The 13,733-nt window shown below is 42.0% G+C and overlaps 1 protein-coding gene across 8 annotated transcripts in view; it reads left to right on the top strand.

Moving 5' to 3' along the window:
• Positions 1-13,733, top strand: part of RUNX2 (RUNX family transcription factor 2) — a 216,668-nt gene that overhangs the window by 143,497 nt on the left and 59,438 nt on the right. For 6 of the 8 annotated variants that reach the window (XM_066547582.1, XM_066547584.1, XM_066547587.1 and 3 more), the window contains one exon: positions 3,919-4,397. The exons of the other annotated variants lie outside the window; for them this stretch is intronic. In XM_066547582.1, the coding sequence (XP_066403679.1) occupies positions 3,919-4,397 (479 nt within the window). Of the gene's footprint in view, positions 1-3,918; positions 4,398-13,733 lie in introns of those variants that run through there. 8 annotated transcript variants of the gene reach the window in all.

Genomic DNA, 13,733 nt, shown 5'->3' with positions numbered 1-13,733 from the left:
AAACCACAAGCGCAGCTTATTAATTGAGACCTGAGCATTAATTTGCATTAGCTTGCATCTGTAAACTGCAAAAGAAAAATGACCTTGGCAAACATGCAGCTGTGAATGGTGGAGCTGCAGAGCTGCAACAGGTAAAATTGGGTTTTAAGCGCAAACACAAAACAGTTTGAGCTGGCTGCTGGCAAATGCCCAGGTCTAGGGTTTTTAATGAGGCTTCTGCATCAAAATAAGTGAAGCCACATGGAATTTTAATTGTTCTTATTCTAAATATGAAACACACTGGAGCAGTATTCTTGAATCTGGGATGTTAGCATATATATTGGCATATTAACATGACCACTTTTCTGTTCTAAACATTTAGCTCTCAGAAAACTGGAGTGCCAGGCTATGTTAGGAAGGAATCAGGCTGGAAGATTTAAAAATAGTTTAACCTGGACTCATTCAGATGTAAAATGTTTAGGTTTTTTTTCAAAAATACACCTTTTTCTATTTTTTTTTTTTTTGTTATTGTTAAGCCCAGTCAGCTGATGAGGCTGTTTAGAAGATCAGTTGCTGTGCTCTTCGATGTGTCCCTCTTTCTGGTGGCACAAAATAAAGTCTATTTTCTTCATACAAGTGTTGTTTTGCAATGTGGTGCCCATGATGTAGAGCAGAGAGTCTGTGCTTCACCCATTTAGTGCAAGCTATCACGAGAGTGGGAATTCACAGATGCAAATGGTTTTCTTGATCTGACAAAGGAAAAATTAGCATAGAATTTTAATCCTCCTGGGGAGAGGAATAAATAAATTATTATAATATTATAGTTATTATGAATTATATACTTGCACTGTCATGTTACTATCTTGCTGATCCACGTCACTGTGCACAGCTAGATTTACAAAGATGGGTGCCATACCCAGTAGAACTACTTCTCTTCCCAGCCCAGCAAAGAGCTTAACATGTATAAATGAATAGGAATCTGGGGTTTCCAAGTTCAAACCAAAATCAACCTTAACATAAGGAGGTAGCACAGAGAAAAGAGGAGGAGGAGAGTGAAAATGCATCAGCAAGATGGAACAGCAGTTAGGATGGCAAGAAGCTGAGGTTTAGAGCTGACTTTTTAGTAAGTTTCCCTTAGAAATGAGACTTTAAAACAGAGAACTCTTTCTGATCTTTAAAAAAGATTTTACATAATGGAGATACAATAAGGCTGGGAACAAATCGCAGCCCTGTGCAGGGAAATATGGAGACAGCAAAAGACACTTGGGCAAAAGGGGAGTTGGAGAAGTGAGTATGCAGGAGCTGTGCAGACACAGCCATGAGTGAGATAAGACAGGGTTATGGTTGTTTGGCCTCTGGGTAAATACGATTGTGCTTTACAAGCAACAGTAAAAACAAACAAGTGTGGATTTACTAGGGTACATAAGGAGGTCTGCAGCCCCACATTTGAAATGCCTAGGTGTGGTGTGCACATTCCCAGTCATTCCACACAGACATAATCTCTTGGCAGCACCATGCAGATAATATTTGGATCTAGCTCTGAAAGGAAGATTGCCTTTTAATGTGTAAAACTGTGTGGTGACCTTTGTATTAAGAAAAAAAAGAGTATTGGTTGCAAAGAAACCAAAAATACCAATGCTCTTCTACACCCTTAGACTCATACCAATTCCACCTTTGATTGTAAAAGCCTTGTTTAGCTTCTATCAGGGTAAACCAAGAGCAACTGCTGGGAGAATTGCAATAACAATAAATAAAAATTAAAAAAAAAGAGAAAAGAGAATAAGCAGTAGCAGATTGAAACTCAGTATTTTGAGCAGCTGGAAAAATTATGTTCTAACCTTATATTTCCAGATACGTATCAGACCTGTTCACAATATAAAGGATAGTGTTCCAAAATTACAGCTTTGAATCTGGGTGGTATTGCCTCTGGCTATTGTTTGCAGTTGGGAACGAAAGAAGTTGCATCAAGTAGTAAAGTGTTTGCTGTAAAGGTACAAGTTATATTACATTCCAGGGAGCTGTGGTTGGAGGGGTTGATGATGGAGACAGACCCATTCACCCACAGGTCACTGATCAGCCCCAGATAAAGATAATAGTAATCATATTGTCATCAGAGTTTGGAATGGGCTTTTACTGCCCACTTATAGTTCTGTGCTTAATATTGTTAGAGATGGAGGATTATAATCCCCAGGTTTCAGGCTGATTTGGAGGCTTGGCTGGCTGTGGGCCAGGTCCTCCAGCCTGAACCCAAACTGTGCCTGAGCTTTGCCCCACTGCTGCTTTTAGATATCACTGTAGGCATGGGTTCACTGAGCTGGGAGAACAGGCCAGAATAGTGATCTAAATTCTAAAATGTGCCACACAGGGTGGCAGAGGCTATGGGGTCTGTTGCTTGCAGCAGAGTGGACCAGGAACAGAAGGGCTGGAAAGACCTTTCTTTTACAAAGCAATGTCAGTCTACAAGGAAAATCATTGCTTCATCTTAAACTGAGGATACACAGAACATTTCACTGTTTAGCACATCAGTTTGGCATCTAGAAGATGCCATATTTTCCTTTTAGTTAAGTCAAGTTCAGCAGACTGACAAAGAAGTGAGTGAACCCTTGGATCTCGAGGGTTCTAAAGCTGTAGGAGTGTCAGGAAGGGTCCATTTGATTTCATAATTTTCCCCCTTTATTTACACCCTGCTCTTTTCAGCTCTCTATAAATGTATGTGTCTGCTGCATACTGGCCATTGCATTTGCCTCCTCCTGCTCTGTACTTCCTCATTAGGCTTTCCCTCTTTCCCCCTGTCATTTTCCCACACCCTCTTTGTTTTCCACTCTTCTGGCTCTCAGTACGAGCTTTCACCATCTTTGTCTTCTGCTCCTGTCCATCCCACAATCTCCTAAGCACATCACCAAGCTAACGTTTGCTTTCCAGTTCTGCTCCAAAGCTTTGGGTGTTTGATGTGGGATTAGAAATTAGGCAAAATGAGTTTACCCATCCCTGTTTTGCGTTAGACTCCAATTCACAGCGTTACCATCCAGACGTTCACAGTAGTCATAAACTGTGTGGTCTTTTTTTTTTCAACCAGACTGCAGAGACAACATACGAAAACAAATTTTTTTTCAATGGCAAAAAAGAGTGTTGGGCTTGTAATTTTCCATCAATTTCTCTGAAGAGTAAAATCTGCATTTTTTCTATCAGCTTAATGGCCTTGTCCATCCTTCGGATGCAGCAAACTGATTTTTAGCCAAAGGAAGCAGCTGAGCAGATTCTCACCTAAATAAATTGATTTAAGGCAAGAAGTGGGTCTTAGTCACCCCCAGTGTAACTCTCCTGGTGTCAGTGGTGCAGTTAACTTGGCGTTGCCAGCTCTTGTAGCTTTACTACAAGTTGCAAAGTGATTTCTGCTTTTCTGGAAATCCCAGCTCCTGACAGCCTGTGCTGAGGTGGGAATCTCAGCTTTCGTGTGCAACCAGACCTGAGTTTCTCAAGAGGTTCAAGCAAAAAAACAGAGACACATGACCTTCAAAACTCTGAAACCAGAAGGCAAATCCACTCCAAGTCCACCTTTCTTTTTTGACTCTTTTTTAATCTCTAGATTTTAGAAAATTTTTGTCCCCTTTCTTTTTTGGCTCTTTTTCAATCTCTTGATTTTTTGAGATTTTTTTTTTTTCTTCAACCTGACTCATGACCTTTGAGCACTTCAGGTTGGCAATGCTGCTCCCTCCATTGGCATCAGTGGAGTTAGACCAGGGATGAGTTTGGCCCAGCACTTCCAGAAGACAGATGTATGACTCTGTTCCTTGCAATGTGTTGCTTGATATGATCTGCTGTTCTCTTGGGGGCCAAAAGAAGTGGGTTATCTTAGAAAAATAAAATTCTATCATCACGTGATACAAAAAATGGTATTTACAGAATTGTTTTCCCCCATCTTTTGTTATAATTTTTTAGGTGCTTCAGAGCTGGGCCCATTTTCAGATCCCAGGCAGTTCACAAGCATTTCATCCCTCACTGAGAGCCGCTTCTCCAACCCACGAATGCACTATCCAGCCACCTTTACCTATACACCGCCAGTCACCTCAGGCATGTCACTGGGTATGTCCGCAACCACTCACTACCACACCTACCTACCACCACCCTACCCCGGCTCTTCCCAAAACCAAAGTGGACCTTTCCAGACCAGCAGCACTCCATATCTCTACTATGGCACTTCGTCAGGATCATACCAGTTCCCCATGGTGCCGGGAGGGGACCGCTCCCCTTCCAGGATGCTCCCGCCGTGCACCACCACGTCCAACGGCAGCACACTGCTAAACCCTAACTTGCCCACCCAGAGTGACGGGGTGGAGGCGGATGGCAGCCACAGCAGCTCCCCAACCGTCTTGAATTCTAGTGGCAGGATGGATGAGTCCGTTTGGAGGCCGTACTGAGATTTCTTCTGTAGCCGGCCCGACCTCCGCAAGCCAAAAAAAAAAAAAAAAATCCACCAAACCACCAAACGGTCGACTAACTACGAAGTGCCTGTTTTTTGTTTCTTTTTTTTTTAAAAACAGATTTTACCAATATGTGCAACTGTGTAGATGGGATGATAATGGCCATAAATAACACAAGAGTTACCAACATACCACAACCCATGTTTCAGATTATGTGAATCAAAGCACATATTTTCTTTTTTCCCCCCTTGGAAGCATTTTACCTTGTTTTATATTTAAAATGTACTTTCTACACACACACACACAAACACACACACACAATCACCCCCTCCTTTTTTTTTTTCTTTTTTTTTTGGACCTTTTCCTTCTAATTTTTTTCCCCTAGAGTTTTGTAATAACTAGTGAGTACTTTTGCCAACAAGGAGAGAATGGACTCCCCGGCTATCAGGAGAAGCATGGTGATGCAAGGCAAAGGCTGCATTCCCTTTTATTGTAATAGAAAACCAAAACTAACCATGAACTCCAGATACAGTTGCAATCATACAACGTATGGGACCCTCTCCACACCTGTAGTGCAATTCACCTGGTTTGTATTGGTGCACATAAAAAGGAAAGCAAAGAGCAAGTTGCTTCCATTTTGCTATGATCCATTCAGATGAAAACAGCTGTCCCAAAAAACTCTGTCCGAGCCTTGCTGCGGATAACGGTTGGAATTTCTGTGTTCATTGCTTTCTTGGTTTGTTTTTGGGTACCTAAAGAGAATGAGTTTTCAAGTTAGGTGAGCCAACATCGGGGTTTCCTTTTTGCTTTTGTATCTGTTCATTTTGCCTTCAATTAGCCAAAAACCAAAAATAATAACCAAAACCTTGAAAAACAAAAACCAAAATGTTATTACTTATGCAAAATATGAAAATGGCAATATATATTACTAGAGCCAAAATGGTATACATAGTATTTGTGTTCGGCTATGTTCTTTTTTATTTTTTTTTTAAATTATAAATGTGTAAAATTTGAGGTTGTTTGCTAACATGAATCATCATTTAAGTTTAAAAGAATATTTATAATTATTTAATGACATCTGGACCCTTTAAACGTTTCTTAATGTAATGATATATTGACTTCGGTCTCTAAAAGTGTTTTTTGTTTTGTTTAGTTTTTTTTTATTACATTTCTGCAATAGTGTAAACCTCAGACCTTTACCCAACTCTGAAAAGCAGTTCCAGTGTGAACCAGTTTACAATGTGACTTAAAAACAACAAACCCAACCTAAATGCATCCACATCAAATGATTTGGGATGCAGGATCTTTTTATATAACTTATGAAGGAAATATTGTGTTTAAAATATTTTTATTAGCTGTCTGGTTGCCTTCAACACAGTCTTGCCTTTTAATCAGTAGTTGTGGAGACACTGGAAAAATGGTAGGAAGGATGAAACATTTTCCACCCTTCCCCTAATTTTTTCTTCTCCAAGGATTTTTTCTCAGAACTTCAAAATTTGAAAAGATTCATATTTAAAATGGTCTATTTTGACAGCAAAATTTGGATTTCGACAGGGTTGTTTTTTTTTTTTCCCCAAAGAAAAATCAAAACCGTTTCAAAGCTCGTATTTTGCAAATGATGAATTGTTGAATATCTCAGAAGTGGGATTAAGGGAGAAATGGTGAAACATTTTCCCCTCCCCTTGCAATTTCAGCCCACTCGGTGGAATTAAAAGTTTTCAAACTTGAGACAGAAACTGCCTGGTAGCGAGTCACCACCCATTAGCATTAAATGCGGGAGCCGTGCAGATGCTGTGGTGGCTCCGAAGCTCATGTGGCTGTTGCCGTGTTAGAGGGACAAGCACGAGGGCAGCAATACTCACCTCTGTCCACACAGAAGACACAAACTCACCCTCAAAGCCACCCTGGGGCTACCAGGAGTGGTACAAGCAGCACCCAAACCCCAACCTGTCTGTGGCCAAGCTACCCCACAGAGAAGCCCCAGTTTTGCCCAGCCCAGGGCTGCCATGGCATGCAGGGAGGTGACATGGCATTGGCTGGACGTGGTGGGAGCTGAGTCATCCTCCCCACGCTCTCCCCAGGCAGGTGTTAAGCCTGGCTCAGTGGGATGTTCAGCACATGCCAGTGGGCTTGGCCAAAGCTCCCTCCTTCCACTGCCTCAGTCACCGCTGCCCACAGCCTCCTCCAAGCTGTTCCTTGGGTGATCTTTGGCTACCTCCAAAGTATGGCAGCAAATCAACATTGGGCACAGCCACACAGAGCCGGACACCACCACCACTGCTCGTTAGCAGCGAAGCTGTTAACGAGCTGCCCTTAGCATGGTACAGCCCTCCAATCTGCGTGATGACATGCTCTTAAAAATAATAAATTAATAAAGTCTTTGCCTTCTAAAGGTTGTATACCAAGTATGCTTAAAGTATAAGTAAGACACTTTGTTTTTCTTCTAATACTTAGTTTTCCTTCAAAGATGGAAGCTGTAATTGATTCTATTTATTGTTGGTTTGTGGTAGCTTGAAGCATACCACTGTCCATTTATTTGTAACTGTAAAGTAACGTTTGTTAGTCTCAGCAGCACTTAAAAAACCAGTGTCTGGTTACACATTTCAGTTTTGTTTTTTGTTTAGTAAGCAAGAGAAAAAGAGATGTACTGCCAGTGCAAGCTGTTTCCTATTTAATAAAAGGTACTATATTTGTACATTATTTGTTATTGCTGAGAAGGGCTTTTTAAGGTTTACTGTATGCATATTAAGTAATTTTTAGGGTGCTTTTGTGTCGAAATGTTGTTAAGAGTGGCTGCAGGCAGCAACCCAGATTTTCTTTTTTTTTTTCCTTAAGACTTTGTTGTAAAATTCAAGCACTTGGTTTTTGTTTCTGGATAAATCCAGCACAGACCAGACTTTTGTTTTGCCCAATACCAACAGGACTCGGTTTGTGTCCCCGCGGTTTTTCAACTGGACCTTTAGGGACAAACGTTGAAAACGTTTTCTCCACCCAGTCAAGGCACGCATGCCTGATCAAGTAGATCAGTGCCCTAGTCTGACCTGGCTCTGCCTGCTTGAGATAGGAAGGAAAGGATTTTCTAAGTACCTGTGGACAGAGGAGGAGCACCAGCCCCTTGACTTTCAGTAGATCCCCAAGCTCCTGAACCCTCCTGGTGCCTTTAGAAAATATGTCCCAGTACATCAGGCTGGTCATGGAGGGAGTCGTACAGGCTGAGGCAGAGATGTTCATCAGAGCTTTCAGAAAATGCTTTCAAGTTCACTTGGAAATGCTCTTGAATCAGATTTTCAGACCCAACCGGTGCTATGTAGTGAATCATATCAATTTATCTGAGCTTTTGTGAGGTGCTTGGCATTGCAGAACAGAGTTCTCTCAAAGGTACGACAGCCCTTCCCCTCGGGCAGTGGCAATCTTTGGCACCAGTCATAGACTTAAAGAAAAAAAAAATTGCCTTTTTTTTACCTTCCAGCTTCTTATCCTACCAAAGGCTTACAGCACAACAGGCACAATGTCCCTTTTGCTGAAAGAAGGATTAAATCCTCCTCTCCCTTCTTCTGAGGGTAACCAGATCGGGTGCAGTGGGTTGGGACAGAAGAGTAAAGGAAATTATTTATCCAACAGCATCATTCACGTGGCATTTATCATTTCCTTTAAAAGCCCAGCTGCTGTGTCTTCCTTAGTTTTGAACCTTTGTTGCCAGCAGTCCCCTAAGCAAAGATTTACCAGTTTCCACAGGTACCATCTGGAGTGGGGAGAATTTTTGCACTTTCACCCTAAGCAAAGCAAGGCTCAGTCCCACACTGGGCTGCAGCAGCAGCAGCAAGCCATGAGCAAAAGCAATAATTAAACCTGGATCAGCCATGAGCTCAAAGAAGTCCCATTCTCTGCCCCCCTGAATTTCTTGTTGTTTTTAAATAGAATGCATTTCAGTTTAACATTTTCTGAGAACTTTTTTTAGATGTTTGTTTACTTCCATGTTTACAGATAACTCTTTGCTTTTTTTTAAATGCAGTACTTTTAAGTATATCAGCCAAAACCATACTTTTACAGTAACTTTAGGTAATATGAGTGACATTCCAATTTTTTTTTGTTGTTAAATATGCTTTACCAATCTTGAATTTCTGCTGGAACAAAATATTTGTAGCATTTTGTGTAAATACAAGCTTTAGTTTTTTATTTTTTCAAATGCTGTCACCCAAGATTTGCTTTTCATGCACATATTGTACAAACACTCTGCTTTATGCCACAGACAATGATTGTGGATCAGTTTACTTCAACTTCAAAGGGACTATTTGTATTGTATGTTGCAACTGTAAATTGAATTGTTTGGCATTTTCTCATGATTGTAATATTAATTTGAAGTTTTAATTTCATTTTCAATAAAATGGCTTTTTTTTTGTTAACGTTCTTCTACGCTTCTTTTTCTTCCTTGTCTCTTCTTGGCACCAGGCACGGTAAAGCAAGCACATGGTAGGACATGGGACCTGGCCGTCTGTGGCTGACCCATCAATTTCTGCAGCATTTCAGTTTTCAACTAAATTTACAAAGCAAGTTTCCAGGCCCTTGGGTGGTGAAAGAGACCTTCTAAACCTGATCTCAAATGTTGCTTCTTTTCCTGAGCCTGAAAATTATTGAAAGTTGTGTTTCTTAGAGGAGTGCAAACTGCTCTTGTTGATCTTAATAGGCCACTAACTCTGGAACTGAACAACTGGCATTACCCAGGACATTCCCAGGGAAAACTGGGATAGATTTCTAAAATGGGAGGGAGTGATTTGGATTTGTGATGCTTTTCCATGATGGGGGTTGAGCTATCACCACCACCTCTTCCTGGTCAGACCTGAGGAATGCAGTCTCGGATAATCTTGTGATTTGCATAGCCTGAGGCAAGAATAGTTTTCAAGCAGCAGAAGATGTATGGACTGGGAGGGGACTGAGGGAGGAGGCTATTTTTCCTCCAGCTTAGTGTCAGGTGTGGGAGGAGATGCAGCTAATGAAGGTGAGGTTAAGTTCACCCAAGGCTGTCTGCAGGAGGAGAGGACAGGAGTTGTGTGCAAGCTTGTGCCTGGTTTCATAGTAAATTCTTATCCTTTTTAGATATCTCTTGAGTCTGCAGAAGAGAAATAGTAGCACAGAGAGATGTGAGGTTCTGTTCTTTTGGAGAAACCTTTTACTCTGAAGTTTAAATGTCACTGATACAGATTTTGGGAGCTCTTGTTGGCTTTACCATGGACCTACACATTTCTTGTGTGGTGGTTAAAGCTTGAGGGCTGTTTCATTCCAACTCATAATCCAAGTCCTGATTGTAGGGAAGCTTGATCCAAGAGTAAGGGACCAAGCAAACCAACCAATGTTCTTGGTGTAATTACTATGGAAATTGTTTTGTGGGGGACACATGCTACAAGCATTAGTGCTAAGGCTTTCTGCTGCCCTCTGGCACACAAAATAACCCATCTCAGCTACCCACTGCCCAGAGGGACCCTCATTACACTCTTGCTTTCATGGTCACTTAATCCAGTTTCTCATCAGTGGAAATAAAAAAATTTCTCCGTTTTGTATGGTGAAGTGCTGGAACAGATGCCATGGGAGTTTGTGGCACTTCTGTTCCTGGAGATTTACAGGGCCCAACTAGTAAAGCATGGAACAACCTGGTCTGACCTCCAGGCTGAGGCGGCTTGAGCAGGAGGTTGATCTGGAGACCTCCCACGATCTTTTCGAAATTATCCCATGGGCCTGTGAGGCAGGCTGGGAGCTGCCTGCTACAAGTTGTTGTCTGAGATAAAAACTGCTTGTGTGACTGTCTGGAGAACACATATTCAGCTAAATGAAATCTGAGCAAAGAGGTTGGACAAGATTAAACTCAAACATAGGCAGGTTACTGAGGAGTTACAGTGATCTCTCTTTTCATAGAATCATAGAATGGGTTGAAAGAGACCCTAAAGATCAGTTTTTGTTGGTTTCTACACGTTTCTCTGGGATATTTACAGCAGATATGGTCAGCACAAGGTCTGATAGGGCAGAACCATCCCTCCAATCCAGTACAGTAGTTCCCACTGAGCTTCCCCATGCTAGGGATGTTGGTTTTGATTTTTGGATTTGTTTACCCTGCAGCTTAAGAAGGCAACTCTTTTGCCTTAGAAAAGAAATCAACCACTTTTGAGGCAAGTTACCACCACTGGTGAACATGGAGGACAGCCTTGTGCAGTGGTGGGGGCAGATAAGACTCAAATTTCTTTAGGAGACAAGAGTTAAAGACGTTTCCTGCAAGGGGTGGAGACTGTTGTTTTCCCCATCTTTCAGTGTCAATAAATAGCATCTTGGGTTTGGGTTGTGAGGGTTGAACATCATTCTGAATTGCTGGAGTCTGGCCTTGCTGGTTCCACGCAGTCCGAGACTGCCTCTCCCTGCTGGCCTCAGTTTTAACTTTTTAATTTCCTGTGGCTGTGAGCAACACTGGAAGGGCTCACAGCAGCCACAGGCCTAAATCAGCCTTTTTTCTGCCTAAAACAAGCTCTTGGGAGAGGTGGGGGTGAGAAGAAGCAGGGTTTGAGTTTATGGTTCAGCACCAAACCCTGTTCTGACACCAAATAAAACATTCATCAAGCTGTTTATTGGTGAAAAGAAGGAAATAACCTCAGTTATATATCCAAGGATTGACATGAACTGCCTAGTTACCTTCTGCATCATTGGGAGGAAATGTATGGATATTTTGGGGTGAAAGCACTCCCCTGGGTAACCTCTCACAGATGACCAGTGTTCTGCAGCATGTGGGGGGTCACACCAGAACATGTATTGGGTAGGGGTGCAGTGAGGGTGTCCAGCTCAGACACTCACCACTTGGATAAATGCTTGCAGAGGACACTCCAAGAGCATTATTCACTAGAAACATTTGCTGTATGGGTTAAAAATTATAAACAAATCTGTTAGAAATGCATAATCCTTGGACAAGTGATGGGGACAACTCTGACATAAAATTATGGGAGCAGGCTGAGCATTTCTTCTCAACATTTTGAAGAAGAGTTTTAGCACAAGCTTAAAGCAAAAAATTAAATATTTAGCTTGGTCCTTCTGTGATTATCTTTTCTTTTTAGATCTACTGGTGCAATGTCAGTCTGGGATGTGTGGAGATGTTCCCATGAGGACTCTTTGTGATACTTGTATGACTTTGGAGGGGTAAATCTCAGCATTTACCCCTCTGGGAATAGGAAACTGCTGGCGCCAGTAACATATAAAACCACGAGATAGAAAGAGAGCAAATCCCAATCTTCCAAAAGCTTCTGGTGATCTGATGCAGTACAAACAAATAACTTGGGATGTACAACATAATTTAAAATTTAAGTTCTCAGGCCTGCCCTGCTACTCCTGTGCACACTTATTATATATGTTACTTAATGTACATGCAACCTGCATTTCGAATGTTGACTGTGTTACTTAAATAACAAGCAGACTTGAATTTTCCTACTCCAGTTGTGTGAGAGTTTTAAAAATCCCGTAAGTATATTTGTAAGAACTTCTAAATATGAGACAAATTAGTTTTACTTCTGTAGCTGAGAAATTTCAGCATCATCTGTGATTCTCCAGACGGCTTGGGTCTCCTCTTTTAATGCCTCAATTACCCTAAATACAGATCAGGGATTTTGTTATTTCCCTACTGTGACAGGGTGTCTTATGGGCTCCATGTTTACAAAGATCTTTGAACTTTGGTTGTTACTGTTGTTGTTGTTGTTTAGCTTTTTTACTACAAATCCAGTGTTTGGTCTCACACCATTGGATAGTGTCCTTTGAAGCAGCACAATTCTAAACCACATGTTTAGAAAGAAAATGACCCAGTTTCCAGACTGCTGATCTGGTCAAATAACAATGTGGAGCCAAGGCCAAGTTGTGCTGCTTCAACAGATTTACTCAGGATTTGTGGTGGGTCAGGAAGAAAAGCAGAGATCTCTGCAGTCCGTGGAGGCAGCCCTTGGCCGCTCCCTCCCGGCAGCTCACTCGGGATGAGCAGCTGGATCTTGTGGGATGTCCCAACACTTAGCGAAAAGCAAACAGCCTATGTTAATGTTGATACACTGCAGCAGCTTGCCAGTGATTAATGTTTGCCACGAGGCCAAATTCAGATGGTGATTATGCCAGGAGAGGTCAGCTGATGTCCCTCTAATAATAGTCCCGCGGTTTTGGACACAGCATATTCCTACCCGTAAGTGTGGGTGTGATCAATGAAGGGTCACTGGAGTGCTGGTTGAGTGAAGTGAAGGAGTCTCCTTTGCTCTCCTGGCTCAAAGGAGGCTCAATGCAAGACCACAGACACCAGATCCTCTCAGCAGGGCTGTGCCCAGCAAGGTTTGGTGTCTTCTAAGCATGGAGATAAAGACAAGGCTTCAGCAGAGCATTCTATCCCCAAGCTTCTCCTGATGTCCACCTCCAACCTTCCAAAGTGCAGCTGGTGACTTTTTCACCAGCATTAGGGTTTGGTTTGTCCCTGCCTCTGACTTTGGGCACACAAGGTGCAATAAGGATTTAAAACCTTGTTTTAAAGCACATCGACAGGGCTCCAGTGCTTAATGACCTCTCCTTTCCCCTCTGCTATATTCACAGAATCACAGAATGGTTTGTGTTGGAAGAGACCTTAAAGATCATCTTTCTCCACAGCAAAGAATCTGTTCCTAATATCTCATCTAACCCCTCCCTCTGGGAGTGGGAAGCCACTCCCCCATGTCCTGTCATTCCCTGCCCTTGTCCAAAGTCCGTCTCCACCTCTCTTGGAGCCACTTTAGATACTGGAAGGTGTTGTCATGATTCCTCCAGACTGTGATTTTAGGGCACTATTAAATATAAAATCAAAGCCTAAACACTAAAACAGCTTCTCAACCCCCCACAGCTTGTTTACTTTTTGTTTTCCAAAGAAGTCCTTGGTAGCTGAAAATGATGCTGCTACATCCAAACACTCTGAGACAGCTTCTTCCAAGAAAACACAATTTTTATCCTTGCTCCAGGATGTGTGAGGCTGGTTGGCAAACGTGAGGAAATAGGAAGAACAGACCTCAGCAGAAGGGATAAAAAAACTAAGTAATCCAGACAGATCTAAGGAAACCTGGATGCAAAGGCTCTTTGTCCATTTATTACCAGTAGCGGTGTTCTCCTAAAAGAGCAGGATGCTCTCATCTTTTAATAATAGCCAAGCCAGATGCTAAAGTCTCTTCTGCAAGTACTGTAAAAGTGAGGAAAACAGCTGATTTCTGTTAAGATGAGCACATCAGGAGAATGAGCCAAAAAAAGTATGAGAAATCTCCAGAGGTCTGTCTTTGCAATGCCACTTGGCAGCTGGATCTTAGAGTCAGG

This window comes from Molothrus aeneus, chromosome 3, assembly GCF_037042795.1.
Source record: "Molothrus aeneus isolate 106 chromosome 3, BPBGC_Maene_1.0, whole genome shotgun sequence".
NCBI lineage: Eukaryota > Metazoa > Chordata > Aves > Passeriformes > Icteridae > Molothrus > Molothrus aeneus.
The sequence above is the reverse complement of the archived record's forward strand: the minus strand, read 5'-3'. Positions and strand labels throughout refer to the sequence as shown.